The 19,828-nt window shown below is 36.6% G+C and overlaps 1 protein-coding gene across 6 annotated transcripts in view; it reads left to right on the top strand.

The window, feature by feature from the left end:
- LOC106662247 (ephrin type-A receptor 4) overlaps window positions 1–19,828 on the top strand; it is a 397,805-nt gene that overhangs the window by 101,828 nt on the left and 276,149 nt on the right. For all 6 annotated transcript variants that reach the window (XM_014386173.2, XM_014386169.2, XM_014386170.2 and 3 more), the window contains exon 2: window positions 9,537–9,652. In XM_014386173.2, coding sequence (XP_014241659.1) covers window positions 9,556–9,652 — 97 coding nt within the window. In that variant the 5' untranslated portion in view covers window positions 9,537–9,555. The remainder of the gene's footprint in view (window positions 1–9,536; window positions 9,653–19,828) is intronic.

Genomic DNA, 19,828 nt, shown 5'->3' with positions numbered 1-19,828 from the left:
CTGCATGAAGGGATGTTGTAGGTATAGTTGTGGCATTATTCTACGTCGGAGGGTAAAGGTTATATGTTGGCTTTTATCTGTATTTACTTTTATAGACAAGGTTCTAGTTTGATTAAGTCAGCCAGTTAGGAGCGATGTGAGAGGACGGGAGCGTTATTCAGCAGTTAGCAGTATCATCCGAAAAAGTGGGAATGGATGTGTCAGGAGGTGAAGGGAAATGAGCAGTATATACTACGCTACGGGAATCTGGTCATATATGATAGTAGCCAGAGCAAGATGATCCCTGGCTGACCTGAAAGAAGCGGACTGTAATGTATGATCCTAGTATGAGGAAGTAGGTGAAGGCAGCTTCCACAGCTAACCCAGATGCCAGACCCTATCAAAGACTTGCGCCAGATCATGTAAATCACCTGAGGTATACTGTGTATTCTAAACTCAAGAGAGGAAGAAATAACGTCTACAACATGGTGGCCTTGCTGGATTGGAGTGGGGTTTACCGAAGCCAAACGGTGAGAGGAAATACTGTTTTGTTCTTCGAAGATGGAAGAATCAAAAGGAGCTTCTAGAGGATTTTTCCTAGTAAAGGATGGAGGCTAATCGCGCAAGAGGATTGAAGTAAATGGTTAAGTTTATTGGGATTTGATATCATTTTTAGAATAGAAAACATCCTCTGTAAAGAAAAGTGAGAAGTTATTCGGACAGCACTATATGTATGTTAGGAACAGGATTTTTTAAAGGAAGGATTGTAGGATTTCAGAAGTGATAAGTACGTATGGTGGAGTTTTCTTTTTGAGAAGGTGTTCGGTGATGTGCTGGATTTCTGAAGAGTGAAAAGCTTTTGGGGAAAGAGAAAGAGTGTTTGGACTAGTTCGTTCTCTATGTTTTTGGTATGATCACGATCTATTATGCCAGGATGAGGCCGGAAAAGTGTTGAAAGGTGCTGGACGAAGGGTGAGGCATTTTCTTCATTTGACTTGGCACATGACCTGTCATCATTGGGAAGTAGTAGGAAGTACGGTGGGAATGATGCGTCGGGTTGCTGTCCAAAGTGAGTTATATTCAGTCGTAAGGTTAGTTGTGTTTGTCTGAATCGTTCAGCTCTTAGTTTGGAAAGTTAAATTTTTAATTTAGTCGGGAGATTATGTGACGGTCTGGGAGGTATCTAGTATGTTCGCTCGAGCTCATCGTTTGGAAGTTATTAATTGTTTGATATAAAGCAGAATAATTGGTTGTTATGTAGTTGTATGTTTGTAAGTCCATATTGTACTTTTAAATATACTCTGTTGTGTTGCTGTTGTTCAATGTTGTATATAGATATATGTATATATGTATGTATCAAATCATCAACTTGACCATGAGCACTGTTTGTCAATATTACTGGAATTTCACACCGAAGAGTTGCCACTCCCACTGTGCTGACCCTAGGGCCTATTCTGCAGTGGTGGTCACCTATCCCGTTATGCTGCTGAGTCGTTCAAATCCCCCATAAGCCAGATGCCCAGAAGGTCGTAGCTTCCCAATCAGAGGAGTTAGGCTCAAATTGGGGCTTTCTCTAGCTATAATCTTGCATAAAACTGATTGCCTTCTAAAATACAGTCGCACTAATAAATACATTTACACCTAGGTAAATTGCACTTTTTCTGCTTAGCTGGTGAAGTCGTCGTAATTCCTGAATCGTCCTACCCAAAATATTAATGAATTAATCTAAATTATGGCCGTTGGGGTAGTTTAATAAATATTCCGCGATCAACCCTAAACACCCATACTGTTGGAAGGGTGATGGTGATGCTGTACTTAACCATCAGCCCTCATCACTGACACTAAGAAATACGCGCTCTCAAACAAAACACAGAACCACAAAGCACATAAAGCAGATCGGTTTGCAATATAAAAAAAAAATTCTTCTGCAAAGAAAAGAAAAGAAGATGGGATTCAGAAACTCACTATTGGCCGAGAACCATTCTTGAGATCGGCGGCAGGCCTACACGCTTTCTGTAAGGAGCCAAGGCATGATAAGATTCAGCCACCAAGCAATAATATTATAATATAATATTATATATCATTCGTGTAACTAAATTTGGAATGCTGATTAAACAAACAAAAGTTTCGTAGTTACCGTCAATCCTTCAATGATGAGAAAAAGTCATTTTATGCGGTTATGGATTGTATGTTAATTTACATAATTTATGAAACGTTGAGTAAAATATTTTGACTGTAAGTCGTTAAGGGGAAAATTGCTTTTTTGTTGTTTGGTATGGTATACGTTGAGTTCACACTGACCGAAGGCTAGCAAATATTTTCGGTGATACGTTGTGCAGGTGCGGTTCTGAGGAGGGCAGGGTCTCAATTACATAACAGGACAGAAAGAGATACGATTTATCTTTGAGAACGAGAAAAGAGAGTGGGCCGCCTAATCGCTCTCCATCTGAGGACTGGGTTACACTTAAACTAATTAATACCTGGCCTGCCCCTGGCAGAGAAAGCGCTTTACATTAAAAAATAACAAAAATAAAAAGATAACGAGGAAAAGAAATAAAATAAAAGGATCAAATTTAAACAAAAAATAAGTCATTCGCATTTTCGAACCCGTTGCCGTTGCCCAACCGATATTTCCACGGTTTCGAAACACGTCGCGTGCCCGTCAGGATGACTCCCATGTAACGAGTTGATTTCGGGTTACAGGATGAACTTTACAGAAACAATGAATATTCAGCGGGCAGTCGGGGGCTTTTGTATCAGAAATAACCCGTTTTGGAAAAGAAAGTACAAGACATGAAACCTGATCGCTCCGACCGATCACAAATTGGTCCTGTTTCCTAACAAAACACAAATACCAGTAAGAAAGGAAACATATAAAATATCGACTTTTTCATTATCCCGTCTCATGCTAACGTTATTCATTTTTTTTATATTGAACAATAAATTTTTACATATGAAACGTTAATTAAAAACTGAATGATAAAGCATAATTTATAGTTCTTCGGAATCACCGACCAGGCGAAATATTTTAAAAAATAACAACTTAACATTATTTTATTATTAAGTAGTTAGTATAATAATTCAATTCTTACAAATAACTTATCATGTTGGGCGTAATTACGGTAAAGTTGTTTGCTGAAAAATGTCATGTGGTCGCTTATTCCTCCACTGCCAGTTCTACCAAAAAAAAAAATATATATAAATAAATATGTAAGATTAAACTTGCTAAAATTGCTTTCCTCGATTCTTGTTTGTAGATAGAGGAGAAAGAGAGAAATAGAGAGAGGGGAATGAAACGAGAGAATAAAGAAGGAAAGGGAGAGAGGGACAGAAAAGAAAGAGAGAGTGAGCGTGAAAGATGGACAAAGAGAGAGAGAGAGAGATAAAGGGTTACAAAGAGAGAGAGTGAAAGAACTACAAAGAGAAAGTAGGGAAAGAGAGAGAGGGTGAAACACAGAGAAACAGAGAGAGAGAGAGAGAGAGAGAGAGAGAGAGAGAGAGTGAAAGAGGTACAAAGAGAGAGATAGAGAAAGAGAGAGAGGGTGAAACACAGAGAAACAGAAAGAGAGAGAGAGAGAGGGAGAGAGAGATAAAGGGGTACAAAGAGAGAGATATAGAGTGACAGTGAGAGAGAGTGAAAGAACTACAAAGAGAAAGTAGGGAAAGAGAGAGAGGGTGAAACACAGAGAAACAGAGAGAGTGAGAGTAAAAGAGGGACAGAGAGAGAGAGAGAGAGAGAGAGAGGTACAAAGAGAGAGAGATGGAGAAAGAGAACGCGAGCGGGATAGAGAGAAAGAGAGAGAGAAAGAGACAGAGAAAGAGAAAGAGAGAGAGAGAGAGTGAGAAAGAGAGAGAGAGTTACAGAGTTATATACTACCGACAAGACCAATGAAATTAAGATTATAAAATTTTTATGAGACCATATAAACAGATAACGAGAGAAACAGTGTAACCCAGCATATATTTCTATGTGGTATTTTTTTTTTAAATGTACAGGACAGCTAATCTTGAAGTTCTGATCATTCATCTTGTTAGTCGGTTTGTGTATGTGATGGAGGTCTACCAGACTGATGCATACACCGAGGCCGAACATCATCAAAATGTTAACGAATGTTACCTCACGACAAAGCGTAACTATTAATCATGGCATTGAAAGTATTTTGTATCTTCATTTCAGACATGGTTTACACTCAGACCAATCGCCTTTCATGTCATAGTCGTGTTGATCAGTGAACGGTTCGATGTCTGTTTAAATAATATTCATGACAGAATGAAAGATAAATGTCAGGGTTGGACCTGTAACAACGACTGTTTGCTAACCTTGACGTATAAAAGCACCCCGTGACCAGACAACATAATATAAATAAAAAACCTTAAATAAGAGAGAAGGCGGTAAGGAAAGTAATCAAATTATTCCTTGTGTACAATAGGATGGATTTTTGAATTAAAACTCGATATTGGTTAATGCCGTTCCGAAACCCTTTGCTGCACGTGTCACGAATGTCTTTGAATTACGCCAGTCGAAATCGCATCCTCTTTATTCTCACGACCTTTTATTAGCACAGTTTCACCTTTCAAATACTTGCAGAACTTTAAAGATTTCCTCCTTTGACATGGAACTGTAGCTCGGTAGTTTCTGATCACGTTGGTCTGTCAGAGGCGTTTCATCTTTAAGAACGAAAGAAAATAACGGAAAATTTTGAATTTACTTATACATCATATTCAACTCGAAGAAACAACACACTCAGTGCTTATTAGAGACTGTAAATATTTTACTTGGAACCCACAGATCACCCATAAACCCTAAACTTAATAAAAGGTGCCTCTTTTGTAGCAAATTGTTTGCTAAAGTCAATCGTAGTGAGCTTGAGAAGTGATTAAATCCACTTGTCTTTGTGAAAGATCTATGCCGAAATCTTGCCACTTAGAATCCACTGTTCCTGTCACTTTTAATAAATGCAACTTATTCTCGGCTCACTTGCCGAATATCAGGACAATGCCGTTTTCACAAATGAGGCATAACGCAGAGAAAATAAATTTTACTTGCCGAATTGTTGACAGTTTAACCGTCTTGAATTAGAGTAAACGAAATACGACATTATTTTTTTTGGTGGAACTTACATTAATAAAAATACGGCTGGTTTATCAGCAGTGGATAATGCAAATCAAATGGCCATATAATTTTAAAAATTAAATTTCTAAAAAAAATATATCATACAATCCATTAGATTTCGAGGTCCGATTGACCAAATGGCATCTTTCAATTAATTAATCTTTATGTAAGGTATTGGTTGAGATAAAAAAGTCAATGTCAGGAGCGGGATTCGATCTCACGACCTTCGGCTAAATACGCCGCTAGTCGACCACTTGAGCTATCGTGACCTCGATCCACTCGGACACCAACTCCCTATCTCAACCTACAACCTTTCGAATTTTTTCTCCTTTTTGCCATTTTTCAAATGTCGTGTAATCTTTGATTCTCGGCGACAAATGAAATGGTCACGTAGAGCTTTAGTGAAGTATACTTCATTTTAACTTATTAAATTCACTCGTTTTCGTGGTCCGCTTGACCAATTAATATCTTTCAATTAGTTAAGGTTTTTAGTTGAGATAAAAAAAGTCAGTGTCACGAGCGGGATTCGAACCCACGACCTTCGGCTAAATACGCCGCCGCTCTACCACTTGACCTATCGTGACTTCGATCCACTCGGACACCAACTCCCTATCACAGCCTACAACCTTTCGAATTTTCCCTCCTTTTTGCCATTTTTCAAATGTCGTGTAATCTTTGATTCTCGGCGACAAACGAAATGGCCTCGGAGAGCTTTAGTGAAGTATACTTCATTTTAACTTATTAAATTAACTTGTTTTCGTGGTCCGCTTGACCAATTAATATCTTTCAATTAGTTAAGGTTTTTAGTTGAGATAAAAAAGTCAGTGTCACGAGCGGGATTCGAACCCACGACCTACGGCTAAATACGCCGCTGCTCTACCTAACCTAACGTGACTTTGATCCACTCGAGCACCAACTTTCCATCTCAACCCACCTTTCGAATTTTCCCTACTTTTCGCCATTTTTCATTTCAACCAATACCTTACATAAAGATTAATTATTTGAAAGATGTTATTTGGTCAATTAGACAACGAAATATAATGGATTTAATATGGCTAATCTTCACAGACAGTTCTCTTGTAAATGACCAACCTGGTTGTGCAGTTTTTGACCCAAATAATAATTAAAGACGACAATGCACTCTCGATACATGTCGATCATCCGATTCGTCTCTTCCAATATAATTTTTATCCAAAAAAAAAAATGAATTGTGACTAATATGATCTGAACAATATGGCGAATCTTCATAGACAGTTCTCTTGTAAATGGGTTGGCATTTTTTGTCTCAAGTAATAATGAAAGACGACAATACACTCTCCCCCCCAAAAAATCCATCTTTTCGGCTGAAATTATTGTAATATTAAAATCATTGGATATGTTGCGAACATAGATGTAGACAAAATATGTTAACAGACTGTCTAAGTATTATATAGAGCAGCGGCGTATTTAGCCGAAGGTCGTGGGTTCGAATCCCGCTTGTGACACTGACTTTTTTATCTCAACTAGAACCTTAATTAATTGAAAATAATTTATTTGATCAAGCGGACCACGAAACCTAATAAAATATATCGTACAGTTCAATTATGTTACTTGTATTGCTTGATTGCTGAATTTTATCTTGTACATTCCTAATTATAGGTGTACGACGTTATCAAATATGTTTAAGTAGTGTAAATATCTGAAAATTAAAATTACAACGGATTACTTAAGGAAGATAAATTCGAAATTCCCTCCCCGGAAGTCATCGATATCGACAGGTGCGAACGTCATTTTTGCGATGATAGGTCAAAAAGTGGTGGAAGTGGATCAGAGCGGGGTTAATACCGCCGAATCGACTGTCAGGCTCAGTTTTGGTATCGGGTTTTTGACAGGCGGACGTACCTTTAAAAGGAGACAAATGACGTTATGACGTCCCAAATGAGGGAGACTTTCCCCGCTCTCAACTATTAATCCTAAAACGAGGGCCGCACCTGTTGAAAAGTTGGTGGGACCCTTCTTCCACTATTTACACCGGGAAGATAAATCACATCGGTAAACGTCAGCCACGGCGAGACAACGTCAATACAAATTTTCTTTTCTATATTACACGTGATTTATTGTTCCGATAATTGAATTGGTTACGAAAGTGAAGCACGGGAGTAAGTTCCTCTTCCTACAAAAGAAAAGAAAAATATATATACATATACATATATACACCATTTCTAAATGGAAAAGATATATCCTTCTTACTTAATAACATAATATTATTAAAAGTAAATAACATAATAACAGCAGGTTTTACGAAATTACTTCACCTCATTAACCGATTTTTTTTTAAATTTATAGTACCTTACAAATACCTTCAAGAAGGAAACATGTAACCATGAGCAAGGCATACAAAATTAAAAACAAGAGTGGAGAAAATACTCAATGGCATTACTCCAATGTTACTTAAATATTTTCTACTTAATTAATACTCGTGCCATTATCTCTCTTACTATCATCACCATCACTTACTTACTAGGAGATCTCGCGGCCATTGTCACTTCTCTCGGCGAGGAAGGTTCGAGGGGATTCGTCGCGATGCGAGGTTTCTGATGTACTGATTTAAGGTTTTGTGAAATTTGCGGTAACGGAAACGGATTTTATCTTGAACGAAAGGGATATGTAAGTCTGTATGTGTAGTTAGGTTCAATACATAAAATGGAGCAACTAGTATTTTTCCTAGGATTAAGGACTGGGCAGTTTGAATGCGGCGGATATTAAATTGTCTGGCTGAACCCCATATTTCCAATCCAAGTCCATACCGGCTTAACTATGGTGTTGTAAAACAGCATTTTATTTTTGAGAGGTAAATCAGAACGTTTGTCAAGAAGTCGTGCAAGAGCTCTATATCGTGTCATAACCTCCTGAAGTGTCAGTCGTGCGCGAGGATTTCACGTCATCGATGTACAGTCCGAGGTGCGTACCTTGTCCGCAGTTGGGAAGTACCTCAGCGAAGTATAGTTGGGCCGTCCTTTACGCCAAAGTCCTAACTTTACCCTCCACCGTCCATGCATCCTTTGTCGACGACACAGCTGTTCTATCTTCTCACCCCGATACCATAACTGAGTTGGAGTGGCTTCAAGCACATGTCCTGAAAATAACCGAATAGAGCGGACGCTGGCGTATGAAGCCTAATGTAAGCAAAAGCAGCCACGTATCATTCACCCCTTTCGAAGAAAAACCCCTTATACAATATTCCTCAATAATATTCTATTCCAAAAACAGTGTCCGCTACTTTGAATTCCATCTAGACTCAATACTAACCTAGAACAAACACGACTAAACCGACAGGCACTAAACCAACGTTTCGAACTATTCTATAAACTACTGTCACGCAAATCAAACGTAACAGACTAGAACTGTTGGGCACTACCAAACCTTCCAACTTGCTAAGAATACAGTCCTTCCAAAGCAAAGTCCTCAGAATCATAGTCAATACTACGTACTACGTCTCCACCAACCCATTTCACAACGACTTCATAAACCGTTTCGTGCAAACACATTCCATTTATCATTTTCCCAATCCGTATCCAAAAGAAATCCTTATCCACCCTTATAATCCCACCAAACGACTGAAGAAGAGATGACCTCGCGACCTACTGAACGAGGATTAACCTATATATAGCTGGGAGAACGACAACTGTCGTTATCTCTCCTGACGCCACACGATCCATGTCATTTGTAAATTTAACTCATTACATCTTGTAAATAATGTCACAATTTGTAATAAAAATATTAAATTTTAACAAATTTCTTTGATAAATATATTTGGGTTTAAGACTAATGTATATAATATTGTGGTTGTTATCTAAAGTAAGAAGTCATTTTCTAATTGTAAAATTCAAATACGGCTAAACATCGAATTTTGAGTTATTTATACCTCCCGGATCGACCTAACAATCCCGGCATATCAGAAATTCTGGAATACCACCTGGATTCCTTTCATTAAGCAGCTTTAATTGGGTTAATTGCCGCTTCCCCGGACGAAGGAATCCGAGGAACAGGAATCGACGAGGAACAAACGGAACGAGGATGGCCCCAAATATAGCTGGGAGCCGACTCGGGTCGAACCAGCATTCCTATCGGGCCTCTTCATCGTCCTTCCTAGATAACATTTCCCGATACGGAAAAAGATACGAACCATCTGCATAACTGCTAATCACATCTATTAAATAACAGTTATTATATTTCAAAAACGCGGCACTGCCATATATCAAAGTCAAAGTCGCAATTAGCTCCTAAAACAGATTATGGATACAAACATATGTATATAAATTATTTGTTTTATTATGTAACTGGTTTGACGTTAAAAATAAGATTTATTACACACTTACTACCAAGGTCTTATCATGTACACAAATTGTATATTTGTCGCGAGCTTTTTGATATTCTGAACTAATTATTTTTAATTATTTTTCAGGGGTATTTTTAGGTAATAAATGTCAAGGTGGAAAGGGCCCAACATGGGCGTCAGCTGGCATCACCTGCTCATGATGACGGCGGCGCTTGTTCCACCTTTCATCTTCGCCGAAGATGGTAAGGATTGTTTAATTATATTTTAATTACTTGTTGATAAAAACATGTAGAGATTTGTAAGATGTTGCAATTATAATAATAAATGGTCGGATAAAGTCTTTAGATTTATTTATTCAAATTTATTCTTTGCTTGTTAGTATTCTTGAGAAAAAAAAGGAAAGCTTCAATGTTTTGAAAGAAAGAAACTCTAAGTATTGTTAAAATGCAACAAAAAACTACCAGCCCGAAGTTATATAACTTTATTTTCATAAGTGAAAGGTAATACTACAAACGACTAATCTGGCATCGATCTGCCCAATAACTAAATTATACGTGTTTGGATAAATAATTTTTAATTTTACTTTTCCTTTCATGTTGGAATATGTTATTATGGAATTTATTGAACCAACACTTCCAAACAAAAATTTCATTCTAAAGTAAAATGTGGAGTTGTACGACTGACTTTATAGACATTACGATAAATCAAATCATTCGGCGACATCTTTCAAACCTATCGGAAAAATAATTAGTTGGATTATAAAATTTAATTAATTATGTGGGAATATTTGTAATATATTTTGGTTGAAAGTTTCCATCGGGATACCCGATGTCCCTTCGCCTTCCTACTTGTCAAAAGGTGAAAAATTTCGTTTGAAATTAAGGACTAAGCACGAATAAATTTTTAATATTACTTTTGTCTCCTCGTTACTACACAATTTATCTAGTTGAGTAACTTTTTACAGAATTAATTCAAACAGCTTTTTCCTCGTCCCTTGCTTTACGATTGTACTATGAACCAGATAACCTCCATGTACAATTTGCAGACTTAGATTATGCTTATAAGCACCTTGTTATCTCATTGTCAATGTTCACATCTCTTGGTATGTCGCTATTGCGAGAATAAAGCCGGGAATACACTTACCCAATGCTACGCCATGCGACGCTACCCGATGCTTTGCCACGTTTTGGTGGGGTGTGCACATCTATAAACTTTATATTAAGCACACGTCGCGTACAGACCACAATAATCACTATCACAATCGCAACGCATCTTTTATTCTTAATACACTATTTTGAGCAAAACTTTGTAATAAATTGTTAGTTAAATTTTATGAGCACGACCATCTAATAAATTGTTTGTTAACCTTAATTGTTTTAAATAATGTTACTCCTAACCATCATAATTAAACAATGTTTATAAAAACTTATGCATTTTTGATCTCGTTTAATTTGGTTTACATTAAAATAACATGTTGTAATTAATATAACGACAAAATTACATGTACTTAGTTTGAAATAAACTACAAAAAATATGAGTGTCCTGTTCTGATGCTACCCGACATTGCCATAAAATTCAATTAACAATTTATTTCATAGTTTTGAGCAAAACTATGAAATAAATTGTTAATTACATTTTATGACCACAACCGTGTAATAAATTGTTCCAATTTTAGTATATGTACCGCCGAAGCGAGTACAATAAATTGTTAGTTAAATTCATTACATCAAAAAATCGTATTCCGGTTGAATGGTTTTGATTAATTTTCTACCAAACCATTAAAATTAATTATTTAAATAAAAACTAATTAGTTTTAATCGCATTTTTGTATTAAAATAAGTATGTTGTAATTAATATAACAACAATAATACATGTAGTAAAAATATGAGTGCCCGGTTTGTCTTCAACTGTACTCGATGCTACCCAACGAAAATCTGGATAGTGGGGATCGCAGAGCGTCGGGTAGGTTAGCATGGCATAGCATCGGGTAGATGTGCACTGGGGTAATGCAACCCTATGGAAAATCGGAGTTTGGATTTGCGTCGGGTAGCATCGGGTAGATGTGCACGGGGGTAATGCAACCTTATGGAAAATCGGAGTTTGGATTTGCGTCGGGTAGCATCGGGTAAGTGTGTTTCTGGCTTAAGGAGTGTCTAACTTATTTTTTTTCCTAATGGCTTTATGTTCTAGCATATTAGCCAATGACAATGTTATTATGCATGTTCATTTGGGGGGAAGGGTAACGTGAAAAAAAGGCCAGAGGCGACGGCGGGAATTGAACCCACGACCGCGGGATCTACGAGCCGAAAGTCTCTCACGCTACCACTCGGCTACCGGGGCCCCCTGTCTATTATATTTCGTAGAACTTTATTTTGGAACTGTTATATTATGATTGTATACTTCTTTTGACACATTCTCTGAGTCGTGAACCATACATGAATCATACCAAATTCCTACCAATAATCTTAATATGTTAGCTTTTACTGTACCATCTTTAATTTCATTTATTAATAGCTTTAATAGACAAATACGATTACCAAAATTAGTAACATATATTCGAAAAAATAAACTTACTGTTCATTTTTCAGATTAAAAAATGGTCAAAACTACTCGTTGGCAAGCGACTTATGCAGAATTTATTTTTAATGTTGGTTATGTATCTACAAGCCAAGTAAACATTACACCAAATGAAAAATTTCCAACAACAGCGCCGCCGTAAATAAACGAAAACTGCTGAGCTTTATCAGGACAGTTATAAATTAGTATTGGCTTGAAAATAAATTTTAATTTTGGATTGATAACCGGGAATTCCTTCCCAGGAACCAATCAAGTTGTCGGTATTTGAAATCATGACGATTTGTCTACGAATTTTCTATTTTCTTGTGAATACATTTCCGGATTTCTGGTCGTTTATTTTGAACGTCCAAGTATCTGTCCAGGCCATGTGCATTCGTTGGATGCATGGCTCATTTTTCGATTGAGAGGGCAGCCTGTCACAGACAAACATTGCGAAGGTTATGTTTTTCTTCTGAGGTGGATTGTACCCAGCAAGTGGGAGGGGTCTAGGATTCCACATTGCGGTATGCCTGCCTTGATTTCAGGCAAATCCGTGCATTCATCAGTTTCTCTTGGAACAGTTTTTCCGAAAGGATGAAGTCAAAAGTTCAACTTGGAAATTGGTTTTTTAGCTTATGAATTAAACCTTCGTGCCAAACCATGTCGATGGCTTGCGGGTACGTCTAGGAATAAAGCTACATATATCTTTTACCTCACGAGCTTGGTTAACTGTTCGTTTGAACGGTTTTCTTAAATGCTCTTCCTGGAAAATATATGTAAAGGCATATGGAAAGACACATAAAACTAGACTCTGTTTCTGTCATTCTGGGCTGTTTATTCTTTCTGTTTCGGTCATTTCGACATTTTCACAACAGTAGATGCAATGTCAGCTGACGAAATTCTTACAAATGATCACAATGTACTTACAAACCAGTACTTTATGTGAAAATTTAAGGGGGAAGAACGAAATCAACAAACAATATGACAATATCGATTAAAATCAAGCTATACGGCCTAAATTATAAATAACAACTGATGAATAGGGTGATTAGAATTATTAGAAAATAATTAACTTATAACTAATTACTTTATTTGCCCACAGACACAGAAAGGAATGTGATTTCTAATTTTTATGTTAAAGAAAGTTTTTTTATTTTTAATATACAATATTTTATTAGTAATATGTAGTATACTTTAAACTTAATACCCAAATAAGGACCTGTTCGAATCGTTGTCTTTCATAGATTAATAGGCTTTCCAGTGATCCTACGATCTGCTTCCACTCGAGTTTAATTTGTTTCCAGGATCAATCGATACGTCCGAAGAAAGTTTTGACATGTTGTGAGAAGGGCGGCCTGCCGGGCTGATCGATCACGGTCCAAACGTTTCGATGGTCAACCTAATTGGCAAGGGGTTAACCCACATGACAGGGAAATAATCAGATCGCCAACCACAGCATTCGAGGAAGGGGACAAAAACCACTAGAAGGACGAAGGACGTTCTCATCCGTACACGGATTGCGTTAATTTAGACGAATCATAAAATGTCAGCTGTTTATTTACATAGAAAGTTTAATTATTGTTTCAGGCCGTGAAGCGTCTTTTCGCAGAGACCATTTATCTTGCGGCAAACTTTAGGACGGTCCCGTGGAACTTGTTACAAAAGTAAATATCCCAAGTCACGTGAAATAAGGCGTCCCATGGAAGCCGCGCCGCCTCCCTTCTTAGGATTTATAAAAATACGGGCGGGCGCAAACTCAAAGGCCCCTAGCCGAGGTGGGAAGCACGTAGTCTTACAACAAAAGTTCAAAACTCTCGGTGTAAACTGTTTTAGAGTTGTTCCAACAGTAAGTAAGTAAGAGAGAGCCGAGCAGTAAAATTAGAGGCTGGAGGAATTACGATTCGAACAAGACTCGGAGCAACAGTTGTTAACGAGTAGGACGGTATAAATCTTTTTCCCCCTTTCGACACTTTCTGCAATATAAAAATTTCACTGTCTATGAACCTTAACGGCTATGTTTTCTTTACTGCGCCTTTAAGAATTATCAAAGTTTTAAGCGGGACAGGGCTACTCGTCGTGAACAAAAACTGTTGTGGAATCATGATTTAATTATTTATATTTTAAAAGGACAAGATTCGACACTCATGATTTACAAAGCGAGTTAATTACCGCTCGCTCCCGGGGTCAATGAATATTTCAAATGGAAGGCTAAAAGCAAATATCGATAGGCTAGGGACGCCGTGCATGTTTGATTAGAAAAGATCCCATGGGGAAAAGAACCCCAGTGGGTAGGAAATGCACTCTGGCCCAAATTAACCCCGCGCCGAACAAAGCGATTCTCATTCAATATGCAGGTCCGGCTGGGTAACATCATTAGTCCTCAGAGGCTTTCAATACCGCCCTTTTCATAATTCAGCTGAATTTCTTCCTGCCAATTTAGCAGGGCCGGAAGGCTATTGAGCCTCCTTTCAAGACCGTTCAGCCCCCGACTGTATTCAAATCTTGACATGACTACCACGACTTCGTGAACAAAGAAAACAAGGTATTACAAATATATAAGTTTGGTCTTATTCAGTAGGACTAAACTAGGCTGCCCGGTACGTATTCATCTCGCTTCTTCAGCTGAAATTTGAGTCATTTAAATAGAACACGGTTGACCAAACACACAAGATAATAGAACTTTCAGTTCATTAGCAGCTTAGGTTGATCAAGACTATTTCTTGTTCGCAGACCTCAACATCTCACAAGTTTTTTTTTTTGTTCAACAATGGAGTAAGGTAAGGAAATAAGTGTAATTCGGAAAAAAAGGATCTTCGGCGAGGTCACAACAGGATGACAATTATTTAAGTTTTTGCCGAGCATCAGGGCCTATTTATTTTAGTAAAATATCGCAGTTAGAACAGTGTATAATTTAAAAATCAAAATGAAAAAACAATTATATTTTTCTTGGTTTAATTCAATGAGTGTTGAAATATATCTTGATAAAAAGAAACTGTATTTATAATAAGATTATTTAAAATTAGGTGAAGCTCAGTATCTAAACATTAACAGTACGGAATTAATTAAAAACAATAAAAACAACATAATATAAAATTTTAAAAAGAACGTGATTGTTTAGGTTACCTTGGTTGAAATAAACATATAAGTACATGCCTCTTTTTTTATACAATTACTTTTTTTCAGGTACATTGGAATATCACATTTAAGATTAATTAAGCTAAGCTTTTTTTTCTTTTCTTTTCTATTAGTTAGCACTCCACTTTAAGTTATCTATATATACTACAATTTAAAAAAAACAATTAATGTTAATTGTGATATTCAAATATACCTGAAAAAAGTAATTTTATAAAAAAAAAAAAAAGAGGCATGTACTTATATGTATATTTTAGAAGTAATCTATACGACCACGTTGTTTTTTAGTTTTTTTTTAAATTTTATATTATGTTGTTTTTATTGTTTTTAATTAATTCCAAACTGTTAATGCTTAGATACTGAGCTTCACATAATCTTAAATAATCTTATTATAAATTCAGTTTCTTTTTTTCAAGATATAGCTCAACACTCATCGAATTAAACTAAGAAAAATATAATTGTTTTTTTCATTTTGTTTTTTAAATTATACAATATGTTCTAACTGCGATATTTTACTAAAGTAAATAGGCACTGATGATAGCGATATAATGGCCGAAAGCACGGCAAAAACAAAGAATTGTCGTCCTATTGTGACCTCACCGAAGATCCTTTTTTCCAAGTTGTTCAACAGGAGGTCGATCCATCATCTCATCTTTAAATTTAATTTGGTTGGATGGTTTGCGCATTTACACACGTCTATGTTACTTGACATAGTCTAACTACTTAACATACGAAAAAAATGTACTGTGAATGTCATGTTCCGGGTTGAGTTAAGTTCTCAACTATCTCTGTCAGTGTTCGCTGGTTTGGTATGTCAGATTCATTTCGGATGGTGAGTTTGTGGACAACCAAGACAATCAAAATAGATAAATGTGCGGCTCCATGACCTCGCAGACGTCAACAAAAATTTTACAATATTTCTACACTCATTTGAAATGAAGTAATAAAAAAACATGCAATTTGATGGGTGGAACTTAGAAATAAACACAATCTAATTAGGCTACTACGCAGGTCGTTTGAAACCCCAGAAATCAACTCTTGACAAGTCCAATACCAATATTGTAATTTAGCCGCTTCCAATCATCCAGGTCTGTCTATCTTCGCTGTTTTGTTGACTGAGAATGCAGAAAGGCCGAAGCACAACTAAAAGACCAAAAAGCGAGGATAGGCGGGCAAATATGATCTTAAGCGACTCATCTATCCGAAGAGCACAAGAAGAAATCTCCTCATTGCCAATTTTTTTTTTTATATTTATACTACATGCTTCATACAAAATATTACTTTTAATACAATAACCATAAATATAAAATATATGAAATGTATATGTATATATTGGGATATCAGATTCATATTATGGCGAAAAGACAATTACTGAAACTGTTAAATAATAATAAATAACGTTAATAAGTAGGAACTAATTAAAAACTAAATAAACAAATAACTTAACATTTATCTAAATTATATTAAAATCTATTGCTTTAATGAATGTGTCAAAATGTTCATAATATTCTCTCTTCATGAGCTCTTTCTCATCAGGTGGCCACTTCTTATCTTGCAGTAGGCACTTTCGTATCCAAACACTACGCAGTGGTTCTATTAGTGGGCACTCATATATTAGGTGTTTAATGCTTTGTTCCACTGGGGAATTAGGCAGGCATGAGCATGATGAAGATTCTCTTAGATGAAAGCGGAAAAAATAGCTGTTGTTTGGGCCGTGTTCGGTTAAGATGTGGGTTAGTGGTGCGGATAGTTGGATGTGCGGTTGGAATCTATCGGCAACTTTGGGAAAGAATTCCATTATTTGTACTTGACCAAGCATTTTCCCATTTTTCCAGGCTCTCTTCGAAAAGTTTATTTATAATTGATGATTTTGGAAGTTTGGTGTATGCCAAATTCAAACTGTCGTCAGTAGATGTTAATTTGGCCAGTCTGTCAGCTTCTTCATTTCCTTCTATTCCGCAATGAGCCTTAACCCAGCATAGTTGTACATTAACAGTTTAACTAGAGTTTGAATAATTTTCCTTATTTGCTCAGGCAAAAAGCCATGATTATTATAATTAATAATGGATTCTAAGCACACTTGACTGTCACTTAAAATGTTAAATTAGGCAATATTCCCTTGTGATTCTTTCTTCATAGCCCATTGCAAGCTCTTCAGAATGGCCAAAAGTTCGGCTTGATTATTGGAACATGCCTGATGCAGTCTGTATTTTTTTTCCATAAATTTTTAAACCGTTTTGGAAACAAACAAAAGCACTACCTACACCAACCTCTGATTTGCTTCCGTCAGTATATATAGACATGTAATCACCATCGGCCATTTCGGTAGTATGTAGATACTGGATGTCAATAGCATCTGCCGGGTGTTTCCACTCTTTATATTGCAATGGTCTATCACATGTTGTGCCTTGAAGCTCAACATTACCAATATTCACTATTTCGTGTAATTTTTTAAGTTGAGCTATCTTTATTCCTATAGGCATTATATTCGCAACAACACAAGCCGCTTCATATAAAATGGTATGATACCCTTTAATCATCCTTATTGCCATGATTTGCACTCGCTGCAGTTTTGCCATTATTTTCTTATTATTTATAACTGAATCAGCCCACACAGGCGAAGCATAGGTAATCTTCGGAACCACTGCACCATCATACATCAATTTAAGGGCCTCGGAGTTTAGTCCCCAGCTTACTTTTGCTGATTTTGAAAGAGCATTGACTAACTTAAAAGCATCGTCAGGTTTCTCTTGTATATAAGAATCCCAAGTTAATTTACTATTAAAAATAACTCATAAATATTTATGCTGTTTAACTATCTCAAGTTTCTTACTGTCTAAATAAATATTAATATTACCTGGCCTTCTTTTTTTGTTATTAGGAGAGCTTTTGATTTGGGCTCATTAAACTTTATTTTCTTTGATTTAGCCCATAAGTTTAACCTATTCAATGCCTTGTTTGCTGTCGGTTGAATATCACAAGGGTCTCTCGCATGCACCATCAATAAATAATCGTCTGCAAATGCAACCGCGTCACAGTTACCAGGCTTCTTCCTTTAATCATTGCCAATATTGTTCGATTTAAAAGAGGCACGGCTTATTACGTCACCAACTTATCCACAAGATCTGTGTATGTGTACATAAGTCGAAGACACTTAAGAAAACGATTTGTTTCTTGGGTTTTGTTAAATTTGTTGGTGTCAGTTAGATAAAAGGCCAGTTGGTGATTGACATCCCTTGTTGAGAGGCGACCAATTGCTTGTTCTCCACAAATCATCTAATCAAAGACCTACAATTTTTCTATTACGCAATCAAAAGACGGTGTTTGACGGGTTAGCGAGTTGTGTTTATTCTTCTTAGTTGGAGTGACGCCGTAGATACAGATCTCGTTAAATGCTGTGGGATCCTCCCTTTGCCATATCCGATTCTCCATCCTCATTACCCGGGTGACCAGGGATCGATCCCTACGGTTCTCGCCTTCGCCTCCTCTCGTAAATCAGCCGCTTTCCCCGAGGGGGCCGCAGCCGCAGGGTCCCCTTCCTGCCACAACAGCGGGAAGCAAAAACAACCCCCGACAGAAAGAGGGAGACTCGCTGCCCCCCGTCTAGATAACATTCCTGCATCTCTCTTCCTAAGCAATAAATTTCTATGAAAAAACTGATTAAAGACATTAGAACAGTATTAATGCACGCGTTAATACTGGACATTTAACACGTACAAATAAGCAGTTTAACGCCAGTATTAAATCAGTTAATTAATTATATTATATCTACTGTAGATCTTAGTCCTACTCGACGGCGTAAGTAAATTAGAAATATTTTTGTTTTCCATTTAAGCCAACTTTCCAAATATCTGTTTGTAAGGGAATACAGCATTGGATTATAAAACTTTCTAATGATAGGGGGAGACAAACAATGTTGAAGTTATAAACTTTTAAATTGAGCCTTCTCCCGTCTTAAAATAAGCCCTTTTCAAATACTAATAAACGTTGTTTGTATGAAGTGCATATAAATTGTATCTAAATCGGTTTAATTGAATTGTCTTAATATCAGAAAAACAAACTGCAAAAAATGTTTTAAAACATATATAATACAATAAAAGAGCTGACAATAGGGGTATTCACGATGTTTGTAAGATTTTAACTCGTGTTAATTCGAATAGAGGAATGTCCAGTAAGATCGTGAACGCCCCCTTCTTTTTTTTAGCACGTTAAATGTTAATTTTTCCGCAGTGCTGCGTGTGGCGTCTGGTTGAACCAAAAATAAAGTTATAACAGTCGTTGAAGGCTTGTTGTTGTTGTTTGTTTTGGTTTTCTTTTGTGTTAAATTGTAATATGCCAGAAGTTATTAAAAAAAGGAAAATTAATCAACTCTTTCATTCAAAATACTATCTATGAACTCGAAAAGTACTAACAAATGACAAGCTTCAATTCGTGCCGACATACCTAACTTCCTAGTCTAACAGCGTACAACTTCATAGGATATGGGACGTATCTATTATGAATGATAGAATAAGGTCAGGTAAGAAATTAATAAAAAAATGTATTAGTCTGATTTAATTAACGCGTATTTAAGAATAAAAATACGTGTAAACAAAAAACAGCTGTTAAATTCATGGCTGCCATGTTGGTTACCTACGCCGTAACAGATAGCAATGGGACTACATTTTCGACCTAACACCTAACATTGGCCCTGGCCTGTTAGATCGAGCAATGTTAACTAGCCGATTCTT

The sequence above is a fragment of the Cimex lectularius genome, unplaced genomic scaffold, assembly GCF_000648675.2.
Source record: "Cimex lectularius strain Harlan isolate CLEC.00 unplaced genomic scaffold, Clec_2.1 scaffold19, whole genome shotgun sequence".
NCBI lineage: Eukaryota > Metazoa > Arthropoda > Insecta > Hemiptera > Cimicidae > Cimex > Cimex lectularius.
The sequence above is the reverse complement of the archived record's forward strand: the minus strand, read 5'-3'. Positions and strand labels throughout refer to the sequence as shown.